The following is a 24,191-nucleotide window of genomic DNA, read 5'->3' as shown; positions in this document are numbered from 1 at the left end:
TGTGACTCTACACACTCATGAGCCCTTGGGTGAGGGTCCATGCTCAGCAGCAGCCTGGCCGGCCCTGCCCCTGCATCCTGCTAGGGTCATGAGCTGGGGAGGGCCCCCTGGGCCGTAGACCCCCTGCAAGCCTCCAGCACTGGCTGATGTCCCCTGGCTCTGCAAAGTAGCTGGAGGATGGCTGGCCCTAGCAGGCCTGCTTGGACATCACAGCCAGAGGTCTTTGGAGTGCCTCGGCTGCATTTAGATCTGTGGGAGACCCCAGGAGGAAGCCCACGAGGACCAGCAGGAGCTGCACTGCATTTTCTCTGTGGGAATTCTCCGAGATCTCATGCAAGAAGGAGGAGGGAGCTTGGCACCCACAGGAGAGTCCTAGGGGACTGAGGTAAGGCTGTGTGAAGCAGGCACCCTTCTAACCTGTAGATTTGCTGAGGCCATAATAGGCACAGTTCTGGCCAAATCTGGCTTCACCCCATCTGACTGCTACCACCGACTGCATAAGTCTGGCTGACCGCCTCCCTTGAACTGTTCACACTGGGCAGGGTCAGAGAGCCAGAATACAGCCCTTGCTGCTGCCTAGAGCAGAGAGCAGAGGGCAGAGGGCTACCTCCAGAGGACTTGCTGAGAGGCGGGGGCTTTCCACAGCCTCCACCTGTGTAGCTGCCATGTGTGGTCAGATCAGCCTCTGACCATAGGAGCTTTTCCTAATTTGCACAAGGGCACTCGATGGGCTCTAGATTCTAGAGTTTCTGCTTTCTCCCTGATGCCCCACTTGGACCTGGTACTCTGTGCCTTCCTGACAAAATAGTGGGCTCCAGCCCCCTCACAGCTGCCATTCCCACCTCAGGCCTGCAGCACACAGATTGCTCTGTAAGTGGCTCTCCCAACAGCAAGGAGCCCTCTGCAAGAGTGGATGTCCCTCTGTCTTATGGTCCCCCAGAAACATGGGAGGGCAGCCGCCCCAGCTCCTGGGGAGGAAGATGGCAGGGCTGCTCTACACAAGCTGAGATGAGTTATTTTGGAGAGAGCTGAAGGCACGGCCTAGCTTTGCCCCATCTCACTTGGAATCTGACCTGCGGAGAGCCCATCCCCGGCATCCAGGCCTCTCTCAGCTGTCCACCTGTTGGGTCCACCCTTGATGGGGGACTGGCACTCTTTGCCACCCTTATTTGGGCAGAATCAGGCTGTGGGATTCCCAGTTGTGGGCCAGTAGGCGTGCGTGCACTCAGATGTCGTTCTATAAGTATTTGAACTAAAAATAGGGAGAGGCTGCCCTAAGTGTTTGTCAATGATGCCCGGCCATAGTCTTCTTGGGACTTAAATGTTGCAGAATGGCTCCTAACTTTAGAGCTCATGAATTCCAACATTCTCAGCTAGAGGAAGTGGCTTCGAATGTCTAGGACAGGCTTCCTTATTCTCCTAACAGGGCTCACACATGTAAATAAAGAGCCTATAGGGTGTTCCAGGGGGCCCCAGTGCCTAGAAGAAATCAAAGAGCAACCAGAGACCCAAGTCCCCCATGAAGGAGCTCACAGAGTGACCAGGGAGACAAGATATACACTGAATAAAAGATCAGAGTGTCACAGGCAAAGCTCAGCGCCTTCCCCAAGCCTCAGTCTCACAAGCTGGAGGAAGTGGGAACAGGGTGCAGAGTGGACACTGGTGCATGGCCTGCCTTCCTCTCCTCACTAGCACCTCAGTTTTCCTCTGAGCAACAAGAGGCCCCACAGCCAGACCCCCAGCCAACCCTACTCACTGAGAAAAGGGTTTGTTCCACCTTCGAGCCTCTCTGTGGGCATCTGAGACTTCACTATGACCTCATGATGGGTAGGAGGGAAGGATATTTGGAACCAGGAGATCTGAGTCCCCATTCTGCCACCCATTGCTCAGCCAGTGGCCTTGGACCAGACACAGCACGGCTCCCAGCTCAATGGCCTCATTGCACACAGAGCATGGCTGGGCAAGTTCCCAAATTGAGTGTGTGCACAGAGTGAGGTTCAAGTGGCAGCTGCCCTTCTATAAGCAAGCACACCACCACCTGAGATGGGCATCTGCTAATTTCTAGGGGTGATGAGCAAAGTGGGGAGCCAAGCACACCAGGAGGCACTCCACGTGACTCCCACAGGGCTGGCTCCTGGGGAATGTGTGAACCCTGCCTGACCAATTAGCACATTTATTCTTCCTGTCAACTGTGATTGGTCAACAGATGGGGCAGAAGATCCAATTCAGACCAGTGACACCCAACTCAGAGCCTCAGGGGAAACTGAGAAGCAGGAATGTCTTCCAGAGCTGACAGCTATGGGGCCAAGGGAGGCCTGCGTTTGCCCACTGCAGGGAGCCTGCAGACTGAAGTCCCTGCTGAAGAAGGTTGAGCCCAGATCAAGTCCTAAAGATGCTTTGAAGCTTCTGAATCCAGCTGTGCCCGAAGCACTTCTCCCTGGACTTTTGAGTCACCTCAGTAAGGAAATAGCTTCTTTTTCTTACTCTTATCTGAGCTCAGTAACTGTCATCTGCAACCAAAGGAGTCCTAATGACTTAGGTAGTGGGTCCTGAGAGGGCATCACTGGAGATTGGGAGATAGGAGCAGAGAAGGCTGGCTGTGAAGGAGGAGCTACACCACACAGCCCCACACAAGCTGGACTGGGACGTGCGAGCCATGCAACACACACAGCTCCTGGCCTCTGCACAGGCTGCTGCTCTCTTTGCCGCAATGCTTTTCCCTCGTCCCTGTGGAAAGTGCTTATTTATCCTTCAAAGCCACTCCTCTGAAAGTCCCCCTTGCTCTCGTCAGTCCAGGATCACCCCTTCCATGTGTCACACTTCTCCCCCGCACTGTTGGCCCCAGTCTGCAGCTTGCTCTATTGCATGAAGGCCACAAACAACCCAGAGGAAGCTGTTTCTCCCAAGAGCGAGATGATGCATGAGAGCCCTCGGAAGCTGGACTCTTTTCCTGGGGGATGCCGAGAAAGGTGGATGCGAGAAGTCTGAACTGAGTGTTAAACCAGAAATGGCTTGAAGAGATAAGATCTAGTGTAAGTACTGAGTGGTACGGAGCTCAGGATCCAAGTACAGTTCAGCCACAGAGAGACAAGGGGGGGCGATAGCATTTCCCCTGTGGCTCTGAGACCACGTACACTGTAGTGGCTCCATCTTCCAGCCCACTGTGAGCCTTGGAGGCCCAGCTGGCACACACTTTTCTGAGCCAAGAGGCTCAGAAAAGAAATCAGATGTGTAGAGTCAAGGGAGACAGCCCAGCTATGCTTCACACAGCAGATTGATCCTGGACTTCCCTTTTTTCATCTGAAAATGGAGATGCAGGACGCTGACATATAAAAGACTCACCAGAGACAACCCTGCCTTTCTGCCCATTTATCCTGTGCTACCCTGCAATGTTAGTGGACCCTGGTGTCAGAGTGAAACACAAGTTATACTTCTTAAATTTAGCTGGCTTGGGTGATATGGGTGCTGGCGGGCCCTGCCCCTGCCTCAGGGCTCACGAATGGGTCTGCTTCTCAGGCACTCCACGGGGCTGTTTGAAAGTGGAAATGAAGTGCACCTATCCCAAGTGCAATAGCACCTGTTCAGCCCTCTCTCTAGCAGAATGCAGGGGCATAGGTCATGGGCCTTGGCTACACAGTCCTCCTACTTCCATCATCGCTCGGCTCTTGCCGGAGTCTAGACACTTCTAGACCATGACTTGCAGAAATCTCAGAGTCCCCATCTCAAACCCCGGAACCACCTGAGATTTCTCTTCCTCAATCACCCTCCAATCTTATCAGAGCATGACTCTAAACAGGACATCTGCCGACCCCTCCCATGCCTGCTTGTGGTCCTTGCTTTCTGTGTAAGGAACTAGGCTGGGGCAGAACCCAAACCTACCCGGCAAAGCTGTACAAAAGGAACACACGGGAGAAAGGTGTGCAAAGCAGTGGTGGGGGGTGGTGTGAGGGGGACTCTGGGAGCTTTTAGACAACTCCTTGATTTCCATGGACCGCCCCCCATCCACAGAAAGACAATATGCGTGGTGTCAGAGCAGACCACTTGCTTGGCAACTCCAGCTCAGGACCCCTGCGACCCTGACGCTAAGGCTTCTGGAAGACAGGCAGTGATTAAGGAATTCCACACACGGCGGTCCCTGCTAATGCGTGAAAGTACAGTGATTAGCCAGCCAGGTGGGCCAAGGCGGGCACCTAACCCAGCCTGGGAGTGTCACAGAAGCTCCCCCGGAGAGATCATTATTTAAATTAAAAACAAAAGGACCAGTTGGAGCTAATAAAGTCTCAGTGAGGTGGCAGCAGGGACTGGAATGGAATGTGCCCAGACAGGGAATGTGACCAGGCAAAGGACAAGGTACAAGCAAAAGCCAGGCGATTCAAGAAGGTACAGAGGGCTTGAGGGCTAAAGAGGGAAGCTGAGCAGGGTCAGAGCAGCTGGGGATACTGGCATAAGATGTGGCCGGCACTGTGGACAGATAAGGTTTTCAGAAAAGCAGAGGGGAGAGTCCTATGGCCGCTCTGCTCCCAGAGGTGGGAGTGCTTGGCCACTCATATCTTGCCTGCTACAATGCCTCTGTGCCTTTTCTCCTTGCCGCACGCCACCCTGGGCAGGAACTAGAAGCAGGAGGCCACGGAGGGCCATGCAGAGGCCACCCCAGGCTGAGATGCACCAGGGAGCTTGCCTCTAGCTTCCAGAAATAGCATCATAATTAAGAGGGAAACAATAACAGCGGGTGACCAGGAGGTATCAAAACTGGTGCCCACTTTGTTTTTCTTGAGCACTCTTTGCTAATTAATTCTTAAAGATTCACACAGTGGGATTAAAACACTCAGCTCACAGAAGCCAAACTGATCAATACCTTTTCAGGCTAATGGAGGGGTGGAGGCGGAGAGCTGGCCTGGGCCTGAACCAGGGCCAGGAGCTCCTCCAAGGGGGCAGGGCCCCCCAACCAGGTGTCCCAGGTCCATTCTGACCAGGGGTGGTGACACATGTGAGCACTGAGCCACACCTGGGAAGGGGCTGCTGAAGCCTTGAGGAAGACAGGGGTTCTGGAACAAGGAGGAGCCTGAGGCTGTCGTGGTTGGGTGGACAGTGGTATCCAGGGAGGGCCAGATCAGAGGCCCCACAGCCGGACACCCAGCCAACCCTACTCACTGGGGAAAGGACTTGCCCCACCTTTGAGCCTCTCTGTGGGAATCTGAAACCTCACCATGACTCCCATGGTGGGTGGGAGGGAAGGGTATTTGAAACCAAGAGATCTGAGTCCCCATTCTGCCACCCATTGCTCAGCCTGTGGCCTTGGACCAGACACAACATGGCTCCCAGCTCAGTGGCCCCATTGCACACAGAGCATGGCTGGACAAGTCCCCGGAAGGAGTGTGTGCACAGAGTGAGGTGCAGGCAGCAGCTGCCCTTCCACAAGCAAACACGCCACCACCTGAGATGGGTGTCTGCCACTTTCCTAGGGGCCGTGAGTGAAATGGGGAGCCAAGCACACCAGGACGCACTCTGGGATGGTGCTCAGGTCAGAAAAGAGGTGGCGCTCCCCAGCAAGGGCACAAGCCTCTGCTGTTTCAAGAAATGGCCAAACCAAGGCCTCCCATAGCCTGTACAATCCCAGTGAAGAGGGGCCTGGCCACTTGATGTTGGTGCTTCAGACCAGGACAGGCCTGTTTGCAGGAGCAACTCTCAGGGCATGCCTTGCAGAGGGAGCAGGGGAGGCTGGAAGCCGTGCAGAATAACTAATTAATGATGGTAAAGTATTGTGGAAGAGGAAAGCATTGCATAACCGCTAAGTGGTGGGGTTATTATTATTCATGCAATATTCATGCTGTGCTCTTCAGCCTCTGGGAAGCATTGCTCTGGAGTCCTGAGGGACCTGACCGAGGGGAGTGCGCATCCAGGGAGCGGGGCTGTGGGATGAGAGCTGTCCTGGACCATGGGAAAGGGGTCATGATGCTGCAGAGGAAACGGCAGCACACAGCCTGCACCGGAGCCCCTTAGTAAACTCATCAGCCTCCACTTACCAGGACAGATCATTTGTAAACCCTGCGAGGCACCAGCATCTGTGCTAGGCATCTCCACTCTAGTTAGCTTTTTAAGACAATTCCTGACATTTGCAGAGCCTACAGCATGCCACATGTCTAAATATTTAAGTTATAGATCAAGCCCCACGCATGGTCCAGCCAAAGTCCCCCTGACCCCATGGCCCTGCAGTCCACTCTTCAGGGGCCCCTTCCAGAGGGGGAGGTGCAGCCCTGCTGCCTGCCCCCAGGGGAGGCAGGGTCAGATAGGTAGAGCAGAAGAAAGCCAGGCCTGGCCTGGGCCACCTTGAACCACAGACCCTCCAGGACCAAGGATGGCGCCTGAGCCATCAGACTCACCAGCGAGTTCCCTTACCCAAGCCCTGGCTTTTCTCCTAGAGTTCTGGGCAATGCTCAGTCCCCAGAGGAAACCACCAGGTGGAGGGAGCAGGTGCAGTTATCTGGGAATCTGGTCTTTTGGAAATTGAAATAAAAGCATTTCCTCCCTCCCTCTCTAGTTCCCAGGGCAGCCACAGGCTGTGGTTTCCCTGATTCGGGTCCTCACTTTCAGCTGCACTAAGCCATTGCATACAAACCTCCCTCTCTGTTTGCCTGAGTGCTGACCCGGTTCCTGAACTCTCAAAACATTTCCTGACAAGATAAAGAAAAAAAGTCTTCGCATTTGCATTTGTGTGTGTATGTGGGGTCCTAGAGCCAGTGTCAGGACAAGGGCCTCTCTTGGGGACAGTGGCCTCTTTTCATGGGAAAGCCCCAGGAAGTGACATGACCTCTTCAGGCTCCATGCCTGAGCCTGAGTCACTGGCTCCGAGGAAGAGTCTCACAGCAGCATGGAGGGTGAACAGTCATTACAAACTGACCAAAGTATCTTAATGTGTCACATGTGACTCAACAATCAGGGCTCATCTGCGGTTTGGGAGGGTCTCTTTTCTTTAGGACTCTAGGGTTAGCTCAGGTAGCCCTGCCTGGGTTTGCTCAGCCCTCCTTGCCACACAGCCCTGGCCTTGCCTGTCCAACACTGTCTGCCGGTGGGGCTAAGCATGGGCTGGCCAGGAGCTGGGATGGACACCAGTTTACTCAGCCACACACCTTGAGCTCAGGCCACACACTGCTTGCCTCAGGGAAGTAGCTGTGAGAGATGGGTGTCCTGGGGCCTCAGAAGCCAGCATGACCCTGCTGGTGTGGCCTGGGACAAATCCAGCCAGCCTCCCCTCTCCTGGACTATCCATTTGCCTTCTCCTAGTAAGTCTCCCTGCCTCCAACCCATCTGGGGCACTGCAGCCAGGCACTCTTCCTGTAAGGCTGTTTAAAATCCTACAGAATGAGGCCCAATGTCCTCCCAGGGCTCATCAAGCCCTCCTCTTTTGCTGGCCCATGTCACCTCTCGTTCTCCCCTCTTGCACAACCCCTGTAGTCCATGCTGCCCTTGCCTGGGGCCTCAGCAGAGGCTGTCCTCTCTTCTTAGGATGCCACGCCACCTGTCCCATTCTTGCAGACTGGCTCCCGAGGCTGATGTTCCACTCCGGGCAATAATTGACTCAAACAAGTGCTAATTACTGAGCAGGTTCTAGAGCAATGGCCCAGCAAGACCTGATCTCTCCCCTGACGGTGGTGACAGTACAGAGGGGAGTGGGAGTATCTCTATGGCCCTGGAGGGGAACAGCATCATCCCATGCAAAACAGATGACATGTGAGGAGGCTGGACAGTAACCTGATGGATGTTCCCTGAGACCAGGGAGCAGGAACAACAGGGGATGGCTCGTGACAGGGCTAGGAGGCCAGTGACACAGTAAACACTTTAGTACTTGCTGGCAGCAATAGGAAGCTGCTGAAGGATTTCACCTAGGCAGAGATGTACGCAATTAGCATTCAATAAGACTCCTCCTCCAGGAAGCCTTCCTGGATACTCTAGTTTGGTTCAAGAGCTCCTTTTTCTTCTGTGAGTCCTTTGTCTCAGTATTTAACACACTGCATTGCAACTGTCCCCTGTAGACTGTCAGCTCCTCAGGTTGGAGCCTGACTTACTTATTTTCATGTGCCAGTAGACCTTGGTGAAAATCAATATTTGCTTAATCAAAGAGAAAGCTCTGGGTGTCTGTGTGTCCCAGTCCTCCGAGACAGCCTGTGGGTCCAGCTCTAGGTCCTTCACCTCTTGCCCTGAAGACTGACTTCTCGATAACATGGCCAAAGAGTTTGCAAAGGTGTGAACAGGGCTTGGCTGCAGCTGGGGTCCAGGCAGGAGTTCCCCAACTGACCATCTGCTTCACTCAGACAAGCAGGGGAGAGTGAGCCCAGTCCATCTCACTAAGAACCATTATCCAGTTATTTCATGGAATCAAATTTAATAAAGGGAGCAGTTCAAGCAATTGTGGTGGATAAATGAGGGTCTAGATGTGACGACAATGCTTATAGTGACTTTAAAGAGGAAGTGGAGATGGTTTAATTTGGGAGCTAGTGAAAAGGTCTGCTGAGTGTGTGTTGGCCTGTGGGGCTCAGCTTTATGGCCGCCCAGCTGTGGCCCTCATCAGGGATTGAGGATCAGAGACTCCCCAGCAGGAATTCTGCCTACATCCCCACTCCTTCTTTCACCCCATGGGGAAGACTCCCTTCAGGGGCCTCTAGAATCAGGACTGTGTGTCTGAGGGAGGTTTGCCAGACCAGGGTCCCTCCCCGAAGAGCATTACTCCAAATCACCCATCCTCCAGAACTCTTTTCAAACTTACTTTTCTGGAAAGATGAAATAGGTTTACTTTTCCCTATTCCTCTCACTAAGCATAGCTAAAATCCCTAAATACTATATTAAAAAACAAATATAAAAAGACCCCCAAAAATGGAGAGAAGAAGGCAGACTGGCTAGGCACCTTCAGAACTCAGGAATAACAGGGCAGTGAATTTCTGGGTTTTCTTTTTGCCTCAGATGTCCCAGATGGGAACTGGAGAAGCTGGCAACCCTGTAATGCCAATGGGCACAGACACAGAAGCCCCAAGAAAAGCCAGCTCCCACGAGCCAAAGACTGGGAAAGGTGCAGCCTAGGAAGACAAGACTTTTAGGTGATAACCACTCCACAACGGTCAAACAGCACAGAAAAAACTGTGCCCTCACCCCAAGCCCCACCCTCATCAACAGAGGCCGAGTGGAGACCTGGGCTTCCACTCTCACTGCTCAGTCATAAGGAGCCCCCACTCCCCAACGAGGGTGGTGTCAGAGGGTCACATGGGGAAGAGAGGGCTTCATGCCCAATGAATGAAAAACTCCCCGCCCCCAGGGGTGTCAGTGGAGACCCTGTGGGATCCTGCTCTTCCACCTGCTCCTGGCAGTGACAAGGTGCCTCTCACCCTTCCTGCTAGGAAAGAGTCAGGACGTCCTCCACTGCCCAGCCACCACGAGGCTACCCCCACCCCACAGTGTCAGCAAGGGACACATGAAGAGCAGTGATGAGCCTGGGTACTCCCAGCAGGGTGCTATCTGCAAGGGCTAAAGGGGAAGCCCACCCAAGCCCGAGGCTGACGTTCCACTTCTGGCAATAATTGACTCAAACAAGTGCTAATTACTGAGCAGGTTCTAGAGCTATGTCCTAGAACCTAGCCTGCACCCCACCCCACAGTAACACAGAGCCCTTCTCCCACCAGGTGTCAGTGGCGGCCAGAGAGGATGTCAAGCTCCACCCCCCTAGCAATTATGAGGAAATGCCCCTTTTCTCTCGACAGAATGATATCTGAGGAGGCCTGTTAAAATTGAAGATGTCAATAAGATTCAGAGTTTCATAACATCAAATCCAAAATGTTCAGGTTTCAGTGGAAAATTATTTGTCATAGCAAGAACCAGGACAATCTCTATTTGAATGAAAAAAAAATCAACAGATGCCATCACCTCGATGACACAGAGTTAGAGTCATCTGACAGAGGTGTCAAAGTAGCCATAAAACTGCTTCCATGAACAATTGTGAAAACTTCCTCAACTTCACAAAGAATATCTGCAAAAGCACCTACAGCTAAAACCAAACTTCATAGTAAGAAACAAAATACTTTTCTACTAAGATCAGGAACAAAGCAAGAATATCTGCCGTCACCACACCTGTTCAACCTAGTACTAATGTTCTTGTCAGCCTAATAAGATGAGAGGAAATAAAGGCATACTATTCAGGAAGGAAAAAATAAGACTAACCCTATTTGCAGAGAACATGACAGTCAACATAGAAAATCTCGAGAGATCTGAAAAATAACTCTCTTTAGAGTATGTGGTGGTGGAATACAATAAGATTAACATATGCAAATCAATGATGTCTCCATATGCTCACAATTATACACAGAAAGAAATACTTTAAATACAACACAACTTACGATCACTTATAAATTATGCAGGTGTAAGTCTAATAGCACAACCTTGAAGAAAAAAATCCAGAAGGATCTTAATAAATGGAGACACATACCAAGTTTATGGAAAAACACAACATGATAAAGATGTCAAATCTCCCCAGATTGATCTATAGGTTTAATGTAATTCCCATCAAAAGCCCAGCAAGACTGTTTTTGTAGATGTACAAAAGATTATTTTAAAATTTACATGGAAAGATAAGGAAAGAGAAATGCGAAAAATCTTTTTTGAAAAGGAAGAATAAAGTAGAAGGAATCACTCTACTCCCTTGAGACTTAATATATTTACAGAAATCAAGACTGTGTGGGATTGGCAGAAGGACAGACACATCAGTGGAAAAGAAAAGAGAACCCCAAATTAGCCCCACCCAAGTATGACCAACTGATTTTTGACAAAGGGGCAAAATATATTCAATAGAGGAAGGATCATTTTTTCAACCAACAGTGCTGGACCAATTAGATATCCAAGGTTAAAAAATTACCTTGATTAAATTCATACTTTATACAAAAAAGAGCTCAAAATTGATCATAGATTTCAATATAAAACATAAAACTATGTAAATTTTAGGGGAAATCTTGAGATCTTAGAGTTTGGTGCAAACTTCTCAGACATGCTATCAAAAGCACAGTCCACGAAAAAAAAGATTAATAAGTTAGGCAATTAAAATTAAACATTTTTGTTCTGTAAAAGACCCTGTTAAGAGAATGAAAAGACAAACTGTAGACTAAGAAAATATTTGCACGCCACATATTTGACAAAGGACTCATATCTAGAGTATATAAAGAACTCTTAAAATTCAACAGTAAAAGAAAAAAGCAAGCAATTCATTTAGAAAAATGGGCAGAAGTCATTAGGGGAATTCTTGCCCTATCAGGAAATATCTCTTGCCTACCTGAGGTTTCAGCCTCTTCCTTGACCTTCTGCTGACTTGCAAGAGACCCTGGTGTATTCGTTTTTTGTTACGTTTGTAGAGATTTGTTATGCAGCAAAATAAAACAAATGTACCAAGGATTCTTCCTCACTAACATTCACACACCACATGATTCTGAACCATTGTCTTGGCAGGAACTTGGAACAGGGGAACAGCTGTCAGGAAAAATTTTTACAAAGATCTCAGGGACTCAGACCCAAGGAATAAAGTGATGACTTTGACTTGTAAGATAAAAACGAATTTAATTCTCTTTACCCAGGCCTCTGCCATCTTTTCATTATAAATTAAGGGAGAAAAAAAAAAAGACTCTGCTCTCTTCAATAACTCTGGATCCTTCAGTGAAGAATGTTTTAGGCCCTGGAATGTAATTAAAGTGATATTGTATCTCTCTTATTATCATGATTATAATAATACATAGATTTCAGCAGATGCTTGCCAACAGAATTAAAACTGAGATAGATGGCTGACATTTTGGATGGAATTAGAGTCCACAGGAATATTTTATATGACAGCTTTTTTAAAAGGAAGATGCAGACCTCTAATAAAATGCCTAGAAATTTCACCAGATATTTTCAATAGCTAGTCTTAGATCAATATTTTAGCAAAATTTAAAAATACCGATTGGTTGATATTTAAGTAGAAATTTATTTAGAATTGTGACAACCATAATCCAAAACCTAGTTTTGAGGTTTTTTTAATCAGGGTGGCAAAAATACATCAGCCTTCCTCAGGCATCCCGTGCCTCTAAGTGTAGACAGCTGAGAAGGACAGTGTTGGCCATGCAGTCTTCTGGAAGGGAATGGATATCCCGAATCAAATCATCAGGGGCTATCAGGCAAACCCCAAGATGAGGAATGTTCTGTGGGGAAAAAAGGTGGGGTTTGAAAGCTGTGCGCTTCAAAAATATCTTTATCATGAAAGACAAACAAAGGCTCAGGGGCTGTACCAGATTAAGGAAGGCTAATGTGACACAGTCGGTCACCCCCGCCATACCTGTCCTAGATTGGGTCCTGGCCTGGACGCAAAACCAAGGCTATAGAGGACTTTACCGGATCCTTTGAAAATATTAGAATATGATAAATAGATTATATAAAAGTATTTTGTCAACATTAAATTTCCTAAAGTTGATGACTGTACTGTGGTATATATATTCTTAAGAAATAAACACTGATGTATTTAAGGGTTAAAAGAAACCCCATGGTATACAAAATTTACCTCAACTGTTTCAGGAAACAAATTGTGTGTGTGTATGTGTGTGTGTGTGTGTGTGTGTGTGTGTAGAGAGAGAGAAAGAGAAAGAGGCAATATATTATCAAGCAAATAAGATAAATTATTTAAAATAGGCAGTCATATGAGTGTTCTTTGTACTATTTTTATTCTTATACTTTTCTTGAAAGTTTGAATTATTTTGAAATAAAAAAATTTTTTAAAAAGTTAAAAAGTCACTTCAGTTTTTTCAATGTCCTTTCTATTCCTGACTAAGAAGCAGTTTGGCATTAGAGCTAAAAATTCAGCTTTGGGGCATCAAAATGCCTCAGTTTGAATCCCAGCTGGGCCACTCACCTGCTACTTTAATCTCTCTGTGCCTCAGTTTCCTTGTCTGGAAAAACGGGCATGACTACAATAAGAGTATCTGCCTTGGGGCTGAGAAATGAACAGGGTCCACGGGGGAGTGCTGAGAGCAGCCCTGGCCCACGGTCGGCTCTCAGGAAGTGAAATTTTATCACACTTTCCAGGAAGGAGTGTTACATGTAAGAGGAAGTGAATTAAGGGCCAAAATGATTCTAGCAACAACAGTGACAAGCAGTAGATATTTCACCTGCAAGCTATCAAGATTAGTCAGCTATAGCAAAAAAAACATTGTGGCATGATTCAAAGAGAGACAGATGCAAAAAGTGGCACAGAAGATGAAGCCCATTAATGGTTCAGACATATTAAATGGGTACAGAATAGACATAGAATATGTTTGCAATATAGAATCATTGCAAAGCAAAGAAAGGAAAGATCATTACACAGGTGATATTGCAACAACTGATGTCCCATACAGAAAACATTAAATTAGATCCTTTCTTTAGGCCATAAATAAAAATAAATTCCAAATAAATTAAAGACCTAATCATAAAAAATGCAACCACTTTAAAGTAAAAATGACTTTTTAAAATGCTTCTTAACACAGAAAAACCAAGCACACAAAAACGAAAAGACCAATAAATGTGATTACATCATGCTGAAAGACTTCTCACAACAAAGGATGCCACAAAGATAAAAGATAAGCAACATACTGAGCGAAGATATTTGCAACACATGAAACATACAAATAATTAATATCCAGAATACTACATAAAAGACCAATAATCAAATACAACTTGGGAGAAAGGTATATAAAATCAGAAATCTACAGAAAAGGAGAATGGGCTGTCTGATAATGTAGAGAGTAGTTATTCTTAGTAGTAATTAGGAACACACAAACTAAAATAAAAACTTTGAGATAAAATTTTATACCTCTCTAATTGACAAGAATTGAGAAGTTGGGCAGTATCAAGTATTACTGAGTATGTAAGGAACAGATATGTCCACAACCCCCTGGTGGAGAGCAATTTGGCAATATCCAACAAAAGGAGAATTGACACGACATTTCCCCTGCCAGGGGTGTCTGCTAGAAAAACAGCTGCAGGTGGGTTCCAGGAGGTGGGGTGAGAGGGCTCATCGAAGCATCAGCCATCAGGCTGCAAGTTAGAGACAACCTAAATTCTGACAGTATGGGAATGGATAAATAATCAGATAAATGGCAGTGTTTCTGTGGAAACTTGTAGAGTAGTTGGGATGAATGCATTTGACCCATATTATCAGAATGGGTAGATAATGCAACGTGTTCAGTATGCTATGGCGGATTCCTGCAGTTTTTAACAGCTGCAAAGCAACCCAGGAAGGAAGCACAGCCAACCCTGGGGTGCCTCTCCCTCTGGGGAGGGAGGAAAACAAGAGGAGGAAGAGAGCCAAACTCCACCTCTTATGTTCTGTTTCTCTGATGGATACATTGATTTAGCTACCTACCTTTAAATATATATCTAGAAAAAAATTTAACATTTGGTAATTCAGAGTGTTGGCTCCATAAATGTCTGTTCCATTAATCTCAGTGTTTGAAAATATTTAAAGAATATTTAAATACTGTTTCTTTAAAAACTTTCTACCTACTCTGTGTGTGGGAAAGACTGGCCTGGCTTCTCATCCCAGGGTCCCCCGGTCATACTTGGGATCCTGGATGCCACAGAGGGACTGGACAGAGAGTGCCCCCATGCCCCCCAAGTCCCCTGAGGTACAGTTCTCATATACCCTGGGTGACTGGCCTAGTCACCCACCCTCACAGACCCCCATCTGCCAGTAGATTGCACTAAATAGTGCTCTAGGCCCCTTTCTCCAGTCAATAAAGGGGAAGCCCAACATTTCCTTCATTTGCTTTCAACAGGCTGTCATGTTCGCTTTTTGTTCACAAACATTTACTTACTGGAATTAACAACATATACAATCATTATGAAAAATGCCAATACAGAGAAACTAAGATGCTGTATAATTCTTTTTCCTAAGAAGATAAAGGATAGCCGGGCACGGTGGCTCACGCCTGTAATCCCAGCACTTTTGGAGGCCGAGGTGGGCGGAACACCTGAGGTCAGGAGTTCAAGACCAGCTTGGCCAACATGGAGAAGCCGCATCTCTACTAAAAATACAAAATTAGCCAGGTGCGGGGGCACGTGCCTGTAATGCCAGCTACTCGGGAGGCTGAGGCAGGTGAATTGCTTGAACCCAGGAGGTGGAGGTTGCGGTGAGCCAAGATCGCGCCATTGCACTCCAGCCCGGGCAACAAGAGCAAAATTCCATCTCAAGAAGAAGAAGGAGGAGGAGGAAGAGGAGGAGGAGGAAGAGGAGGAGGAGGAAGAAGAAGAAGAAGAAGAAAAAGAAGAAGAAGAGGAAGAGGAAGAAGAAGAAGAAGAAGAAGAGGAAGAGGAAGAAGAAGAGGAAGAGGAAGAAGAAGAGGAAGAAGAAGGAGACTAAACACATGCAAAATATTACTACGGAACTCTAACCTGTAACTATCACTTCATCACTTCTGTTTCATCCGTGTCAGCTCATAGAAAGGCATGTCTTTCAACTAAATATATTGGATATTGTTGGAAATACTAAAGCATAATTAACTTAGTCAAATTCCTACTGATAGTCACTTGTTTCTGGTTTCCACCGTGGTTTCAGCAGTGTTGAATAATACCCTGTGAAATATTTTGGGAGGCTTTTACCTTATTATTTCATCAGGTTATATTCCTGGAGGTGAAATTTCTGGGTGAAGGGTTATGAACATCTTACATTTTGCTTACATTGACACCCAGATTTTGCCAAATTGCCCTCTGGAGAGAGTGAATAAATGAGTCCCCTCATATCCAATAGTGAGTGCTCACCACGTATCACATCCCATGCTAAGTGCTTTAAATGTGGTAACAGATTTCATTTTCCCAATAGTCCTGTGAGGTGTCCCCAACTTACAGATGAGAAAACTGGGCACAGAGAGGATTAATTCTTTGTCCAAGTTTTCCAGGCTGGTAAACAACAGAACAGGGATGAACATTTAGGGAGTCTCGTACCAGATACCCACTCCTAACCACTGTGTACCTCTATCAATAGTATATGAAAGCAGAAAAGAGCTGTGATGCCTTGGCCCAGTGATTAAAACCTTATCTATAACATGCAGGTAATTGTGGCATCTATGGCACAGAGTTGCTGTGGGGACCAAATGAGCTCATGTAACATCTTCAGCAGAGCACCCAGCACATCGACACACTAAAAAATGCGAGGTGGTGTTAGATCTTTTATTATTTGTGAGACTGGATATTTTAAAGTTTTATTGTCTGTGATTCTTCAATGAATTGCCTGTTTATATAATTTGCACATTTTTCATTGGATTTCTTAAATTTAACTTCCTTTTTTTGTACCAGGACAGACTAGTTTGTTTATCTAGATAAGTCAAAAGCAGAAATAAGGGTTACAACTTCTCTTACCTTCCACCACATCTCTGGGCAGGCACACTGCATCTAACCACCGTGCACACCCTTAATTGCTGCTTGCTGGTGCCTGACATCCCTTCACAGTCACTGCCAACGGCCCGTTTCCATGTGTAAACTGATGGATGATGTGGCTGTCTGTCTGTCTGACATGCTGACTCCCAAGGCCAAAGTCTTTGCTCTCCCCTGCTTAGTGCAGACTTTAGATGGAAACCTGCCCACAGCACTAACTTTGCCCGCATTCAGGATACAACATATTGGCCTGGAGACACAAGATTTAATCTGGAGACAGACTGCTTCCCATTGAGTCTTGGCCCAGTGCAAGTTCTGGGAAGGAACGTCTTTGTATATATGAGGGACGTATGCTGCCTTTTTAGGAAACAACAGTTGATATCAGAGGGGACTTCGTAAAGGCATGTGTCTCTCTCCATCTCTGTCTCCATCTATGCATATTTCTAACCATCTCTCTATGTCTCTGTCTCTCTCTCTCTCTCTCTTTGAGTTTCTTCCTCTCTGTCTACTTTTCTGACTTTATATTTCTCTCCTCCATTTGGCCCTACTTTGTTTTAGTCTTTGCCTCTCTCCTTTCTTCCTTCTTTCAAGGAATGCATTAAAGATAATTTTTAAAAAACAAAGATACCTCTGAGTAGCAAAGAGTCTGCTTCACTGCATGAGAATTCTGATTCAACATTAAATGTATACCAGTATCTACATGCCTACATGTTCTCATTCTATGTCAGTATTTTGATTTGACTTAATTAAATTTAACTTAACTCTCTCGAAATCCCAAAAAGTAAACATGATTATCTCCCATCTCATTGGTTCAGAAAGTTAGGGAGTTTCAGAAGCTTATTCTAGTTTATCAGCAATGGAGCCACAGTTTACACCCAGATGTTTCTAGATCCCAAGCCCGAAGCTCCTTCTGCCATGACCCTTCCTATTCTCCTTTAGCCCAGAAGCATTTGTAAGTTGCAGCTGGAATGAGACAAACAAGATCATTGCTCACTACCAGATCAAAGTGAGAAACATCATCTGTGTAAAGGGACAGAGTTATGTTTTAGGGATCAAGCCCCAGTGGGCTAAGGCTCCCCCAGTTTCCTGCCCACTGAGGATCCCCCGGGCCAGAGACCCCCGCAGACCCCACTTACCCAGGAGGAAGAGGATCCTCAGCATGCTGACCCCCAAGTTCATGCTGGCGCTCTGCTCTTGGCTCCTGGCTCCTGGCTGCTGGCAGTGCAGGCACAATGAGCCATGTGACCCAAGGCTCTGGGGACAGGACAAGACCCACGTGACTGATGGGGAAGGAAACCACCGTCACAGCCAGGAGGCTGTTCAGTTCCTCTCAGCCTCTCTGAAGACAGGGCTGAAGGAAGCCCCTGTCATCCTGGACTCCACCAGAAGCTGGCTGTGATTAGGCCCATTGTACATGCTGGGGTGTATTATACCCAGTGTTCTCTCCTATAATTCTCCCCACAGAGTGTGGGAACAAAGCGCGGTAAGGTGCGGTTTCTTGCCTAACGACCCATGCTAGTAAGTCTCAGAGAGGAATGTGGGCAAAGCCGGTCTGCCCTGCAGACCAGCCCTTGCAGTAGCCTCTGCCTTGGAGCAGGAATAGGAAATGCCCCTCCAGCCAATAGTCCAGCTCGGTCACTGTTTTTGTGCCATGGGAGCCTCTGAGTCTAGGAATGCCTATCACTCTCTTCTCAGAATAAGATTTTTAAATCTCCAAACTAAAATAGATAAGGATCATAGTAGAAATTAGTAGTATTAACACACAGTTATCAAAATATTTTGTTAAACTCGTGAAGTAGAAATATACATGCTTCTTTATCCACACAGTAAATAGCAAGATCTGGCAGCAGATGAAACAGCTACCACCATCTCGACATGGTGATAAATGGAATCGATATTGAGAGATACCTGTAACAGCTGGAATGTGGATGGAAAGACCTGTGATTCCTACCAGGAATAAAGTTACTGGGTGGTAATGTTTCTGTGGTTCGTTTGCCACACTACTATTAGAAGAAGATGCTAAGTGTTCCTTAGAGGTTAGAGAACAGAGATGTAATTTTTTTCCCATCCAAGCTTACAGGCCCCATGTCCAGGTCCTTAGCCTGGAGGAACTTTGGTAGTCACACAGGCTCAGCCAGCAGACTGAAGGCCACATGCTCCTGTACTCCTTTATACCTGCACGTTGTCACAATGCTTAGATGTTCAGCCAAAAACCCAAATGTGCAGGAAATGTCACTTTTTAAAATATAAATCAACTTAATGACAAGTCTTGAGTCCCCCACCCAACTGAGCTGGCAGAAATTGAGCTCTTTTCATTCTTGGGCTCCCTCAGTCAAATCCCTAACAGTAGCAGCCAACACCGTGAGCACTTGCTACTGAGCCCAATGCCATCTTAGCATGCAACCTGTCCAAGTCCACGCAGCAGTAAATGTGAGAGCTGGACTCGAAACCCAGGCCTTTGGCTGGCAGCCTATGCCCCTCGGGCTGCATGTGCCCTCCGTGTACAGGCACCATCCCCTGCCAAGGTCCAGCCAGAGGCAGTCCGATTGCCCTGGTGCCACAGATGCCCATGGGTCCTTCTGCATGGCTGCTGTGGCTCCTTCTGAGTTTCACATAAATAATGGACATGAGAGGAGAAGGCTGGTCATGAGAGAAGCAATTGGCTTCATCTGGGTGCCTTCAAGTTCCATCTGTCCACACTTTATTCATTTGATGAAATTAAGATCAGTCTCCACCTGCACCAAGAAACATACTCTCTTATTTCTCCTGGAATATGTGGAGTTTTCTTAATTTTGCCCCAGTTCATGGGAACATGTGTAAGAAAAATATTTCACTTTCCTCTAAGTGTATTGAAAGAAAATGCCAGTGCAGACCTGACTATCTGTAGACAGTGGCTGGGGACAGTGGAGCTACATTCAGGCCAGGCCCAGGGCTTCCAGCCACACAAGGCAGTTCTGTTTTTATGTGAAATCAATAAGTTTCAAATGTCCACAACTGATTTAAAAATACTTTCGCATGGGGTGAGTCAACCTAAACACCAGCATGAACTTCTGCTCCCAAACACCTCTCCAAACATCCTTGGGAGCTCGACCTGTCCTACATACTCCCAGGAGGGGAAGCATCTGCAGCTACTTCCGCTTTCACTCTGCCGTAGCCTCCGAGTCTGGAAAATGCAGTCTGCTCCCTGCTTAGACAGGCAGAGGCTCAAAACGCCCCATAAACTAGAATCTCACGAGATGCCCTGGCACCCAGCCACGGCACCTTGGCAAGATGGTGTGTGTCTTGTTGGCGTGGCACGATGCACCCAGAAGAGCGGATGCCCCACCCCGTACCCCTGTAATGAACTCCCAGTTCTGACCGTGAGGCTGCTCCTGTCACTGGTGTAGGATGGCTCACACTGGCCCAGGAGCTTGTGAGGGCAGGGCCCAGGGCACCTGGCCTAGCACCTGACACAGCGCAGGCTCCCAGCGGTGTTTGTTGAATGAAGAATCCAATTCACCCCATCTATTTGGGAGGCTGAGGCAGGACAATCGCCTGAACCTGGGAGGCAGAGGTTGCAGTGAGCCGAGATCGCGCCACTGCACTCCAGCCTGGGCGACAAGAGTGAAACTCTGTCTCAAAAAAAAAAAAAAAAAAAAAAGAAGTCATTTCACTTTCTTATCTCATGCTCAGCCGGCCTAGCCTCCAGCCCACCTGGCAGGAATATTTTCCAGGTCATCTAGGTGAGGAAGGTCACTGCAGTGCCAATCAGAAAAGAATGAGCCCCACTCCGACAGCTCTGACATCCTGCCCCTTACTTGGGTGTGGGGCCTCCTCCAAGGCCACCAAGCCTGGGACTCTTCTGTCCTTAGCACTGTACCTTCAGGACCAGCCAGGGAGCTCGCAGGATTCATGTCTCATGTGAACGCCTTTAGTGCAAGTCACAAAAAACTGCCAAACTCCATCATTAAGCATCAAATTTTTAAAAATTTAAAGATAGGGAGGATTCAGCACACAGATTTGTTTATTGGCCTTACATAGAACTGTGCACCCAACAATTAGAAAATAGCCATTCAATTCAGCATGCATGCAACATTTATACCCCAAAACGGTCTCACACTGGGCCATAATACAAGTCTCAAAAATTTCAAAGAAAAGGTGACATATAGACCATATTTTCTTACCACAAGGTAATTGAATTAAATGACAGTAACAAAAATACATGATAGAAATTTCCATTGGTTTGGAAATTTTAAAACATTTCTAAGTAACTCATAGATCAAAGAAAAAATTACAGTGAAAATTACAAATAGCTGGAACTGAATGATAATGAAAATGTTGCACATGTGATTTTGTAGAATGCAAGCCGGGTAATAATGAAAAGGAAATGCGTAGATGTAAATACTCAGAAAAGAAGAACTGAAAAAGGAATGAGATAAGCAACCAGTCTGAGAAGTTTGAAAAAATAACAAGCCCAGAAAAAAGGCAGAAGAAAGGAAGCAATAAATATGAGAGCAAAAATGAATGAACCAGAAGCAAGCAAAGATACAATGGGGAGGATAAACACATCTTAAAAGTTTTTTCTGAAAAAACTAATAATATGAAAAATTCCTCACAGAATGGATTAAAAAAGAGAGAAGACAAAAATAAATAATATTAAGAATAAATAAGTCCAAAAAGGTAGCAATAATGGCATTATTTGCAATCTTATGCCAATGAATTTGAAAACTTTGATGAAATGGACACAATCTCAGGAAAGTGTAACTTACTGAAATGTGCTAGACAAAAACAGCAAGACAGAAGGGTCCTGATGCCTTTCAAAAGATTGAATCAAATAGTTAAAAATCTCTCCACAAAGAAAATATCATTCCAAACTATTTTACAGAATTTTACAAAAATTTTAGAAACTTTAAGGACTAGGAAATTACAATATTAACAAACTAGTTCAGATAATAGAAATAAAATGAGTATTTTCTGACTGTTCTGTGGGGCTAGGATAATCTTTTTACCAAAACCAGGCAAGAAGAAAGCAAGAAAATAAAAGTATATCCCAATCTCACTAAATAACATAGAGGCCAAAATCCTTTTAAAAATTACCAAATCAAATGTAATGGCATATATATAGAGAGAGAATAAACTACTATGACCAAGTCATTCACCACTTTAATGGATTAAAACAGAAAATAAGTTAAATTAGCTTAATATGTACAGAAAAGCATTTGATAAAATCCATCATCCATTCATGGTAAAAACTCCTAATAAACTAGAAATAGATAAATACTTTCTTAATCTAATGAAAAGATATCTGCTAAAATATAACAGCAAGCGTCATCATTATGGTGAACCACAAAGAGGCAATCTCTTTAAAATTAGGAACAAGATGCCCTTTATCACTATTTCTATTCAAAATTGTCTAAGGTCTCATTAGTACAATTTTTTTTAAAAAAAGAAAAGGAATACAAATAATGAGGATTGGGAAGGAAGAAAAATTTATATTCCTAGTTGATATGTTTGTCTACACAGAAAGCCTTTAAGACTCCAAGACTAATTGTTAAAAATAATAATATGGCTGAACGCAAGGTCAGTATTTTTAAAAATCAATTTAATTTGTATATACTAGTAACAAAAAGAAAACATGTTATTAAAAAATATAAAATTACACAACCACTATTCCATAATATATACGTATTTTAAAATAACAAGTACCTGATAAATACATACAATTTTGTTAATTAAATAAATACATAAAAACTAATAGTAATAATTAGACCACATGACCAAAAATAATATATATATATACATATTTAAGGAATATAATAAATATATAATACATTTGTTTTAGATATATGAATAATGAATCTAACAAAAGTTGCTCAAGACACATGGAGAAAGCACTAGTGCATAGCATTAAAGAGGATCTAAGTAAACAAAAAGTGTGTCACCATGGATAGAAAAACCCAAAAATCCTTAAGTTGGGGATTTGTCTCAAATAAATCTGTGGTGTCAATACCATCTTCCACTCAACTTCATTAGTAGTCAGAGGAATGAAAATGAAGGCCACAGTGAGACACCATTTTACACTTTCAGATTGGCAATAATCACAATCTTGGGTAATATTAAACGTAAGTGAGAATGTGAAAAAATATGGTGTAATATCACAATTTTCTATTCTTTGGTAAAGTTGAAGATTAGTGTATCCTGTGATTCAACAGTACTCCTCCTGAACATATACCCAGGGACTCTCTCACACATGTACATTCAGAAACATAGAAAAGAACGTTCATAGAGCATAATTGGTCACAGCAAAAAAGACCTTGGAGGAACCATGAAATCTATCAACAGGAAAATTGATAAATAATTTATGATACATTTTTATAATGGAATAGCATATAGCCATAAAATGAATAAATGACAGCAACCTAGGACAATTTGGGTAAGTATTAGAAACAATATTGTATGAAAAATCAAATTGTGAAAGAGTATAACCAGAATGATATTAATTTTATGAAGCACAGTACCAAGCAAAACTATACAATAAAGAACCTAAAGATACATATATATTCTTCATTAAACAGTATTTTTAAAAATCTAGAAAATGATAAACACAACATTCTGGAGAGATTAATCTCTCAGAGCAAGGCAGAGGGAGGGGAGAGGAAGGAACAGACAGTAAGATGCAGAGGTAATGGTCTGGCTCTTTAATCATGAGGTAGGTGCATGGGTATTTGTTTTGTTAGTAGGAAGGTCAGACTCTGAGTTTTTCCTTAAGTCCTGGTTTATGCCCACTATCTTAGTACAATTATAATAGCATCACATTTCACTCTCAAAGGTTTGGCAAAGGTCCTTATTCAAGACCTACATATACTATGGAGAATGTGATGTTTATTGAAGATTGCATAATTAAGAAGTAACTAAAACAAATATTAATGCCAGCAAGGTTGTGTTGATAGACATTGTAACGGTTTCATTCATTCTAGCGATTAGCAATTCTAGCTTTAAAAATTTACCCCAATTTTGATACATTAATTCTACTTTAAGGAACATAGTTCAAGGAAATGATTGAACAAAAGTATATGGATGGATATTTAAGGATGCTCGCTACCGAATTATTTGAAATCGAAGGTCAAAACAACAAGTGAAAGACAGGAAGCAACCAAAATTGGCACACATCTGACACAATGGTAACCAAGCAGAAGGGTGTTCACCAGGAAATGAGAGTTCCTTTCTCATTACCACCTCGCCTGACTTTCAGTAAGCAAATGGGTGTGGATACCTGCTTCTAGGGAAAGAAGAAAGCTGAAGATTGGAAGCAGACATGGTCAGTGGCTGCAGCCCATCTGTGCAAGAACTTTTGCAATTAAAGAACGGTGTTACCTTGTGTATTAGTTCATTCTCATGCTACTGATAAAGACATACCCGAGACTGGGTAATTTATAGAGGAAAGACGTTTAATTGACTCACAGTTCAGGATGGCTGGGGAGGCCGCAGGAAACTTATCATTATGGCAGAAGGGGAAGCAAACATGTCCTTCTTCACATGGCAACAGCAAGAAGTGCAGAGCAAAGGCGGGGAAAAGCTCCTTATGAAAGCATCAGATCTTGTGAGAACTCACTATCACAAGAACAGCATGGAGGTAACCACCCCCATGATTCAATTACCTCCCACCAAGTCCCTCCCATGACACATGGGGATTATGGGAACTACAATACAAGATGAGATTTGGGTGGGGACACAGCCAAACCATATCACCTCGGCCCATAGTTAGCAGAAGATATGAGTTAAAATAAGAATATGTGTGCATTTAGGGG

The 24,191-nt window shown here is 45.2% G+C and overlaps 1 protein-coding gene across 3 annotated transcripts in view; it reads right to left on the bottom strand.

Moving 5' to 3' along the window:
• The window catches only part of TMEM273 (transmembrane protein 273), a 34,608-nt gene extending 16,959 nt beyond the window's left edge, over window positions 1–17,649 (bottom strand). For all 3 annotated transcript variants that reach the window (XM_004049387.5, XM_019035656.4, XM_055353945.2), the window contains exon 1: window positions 17,541–17,649. In XM_004049387.5, the coding sequence (XP_004049435.1) occupies window positions 17,541–17,583 (43 nt within the window). In that variant the 5' untranslated portion in view covers window positions 17,584–17,649. The remainder of the gene's footprint in view (window positions 1–17,540) is intronic.
• Between the last annotated feature and the right edge of the window lie 6,542 nt (window positions 17,650–24,191).

The sequence above is a fragment of the Gorilla gorilla genome, chromosome 8 (genome assembly GCF_029281585.2).
Source record: "Gorilla gorilla gorilla isolate KB3781 chromosome 8, NHGRI_mGorGor1-v2.1_pri, whole genome shotgun sequence".
Classification (NCBI taxonomy): domain Eukaryota; kingdom Metazoa; phylum Chordata; class Mammalia; order Primates; family Hominidae; genus Gorilla; species Gorilla gorilla.
The sequence above is the reverse complement of the archived record's forward strand: the minus strand, read 5'-3'. Positions and strand labels throughout refer to the sequence as shown.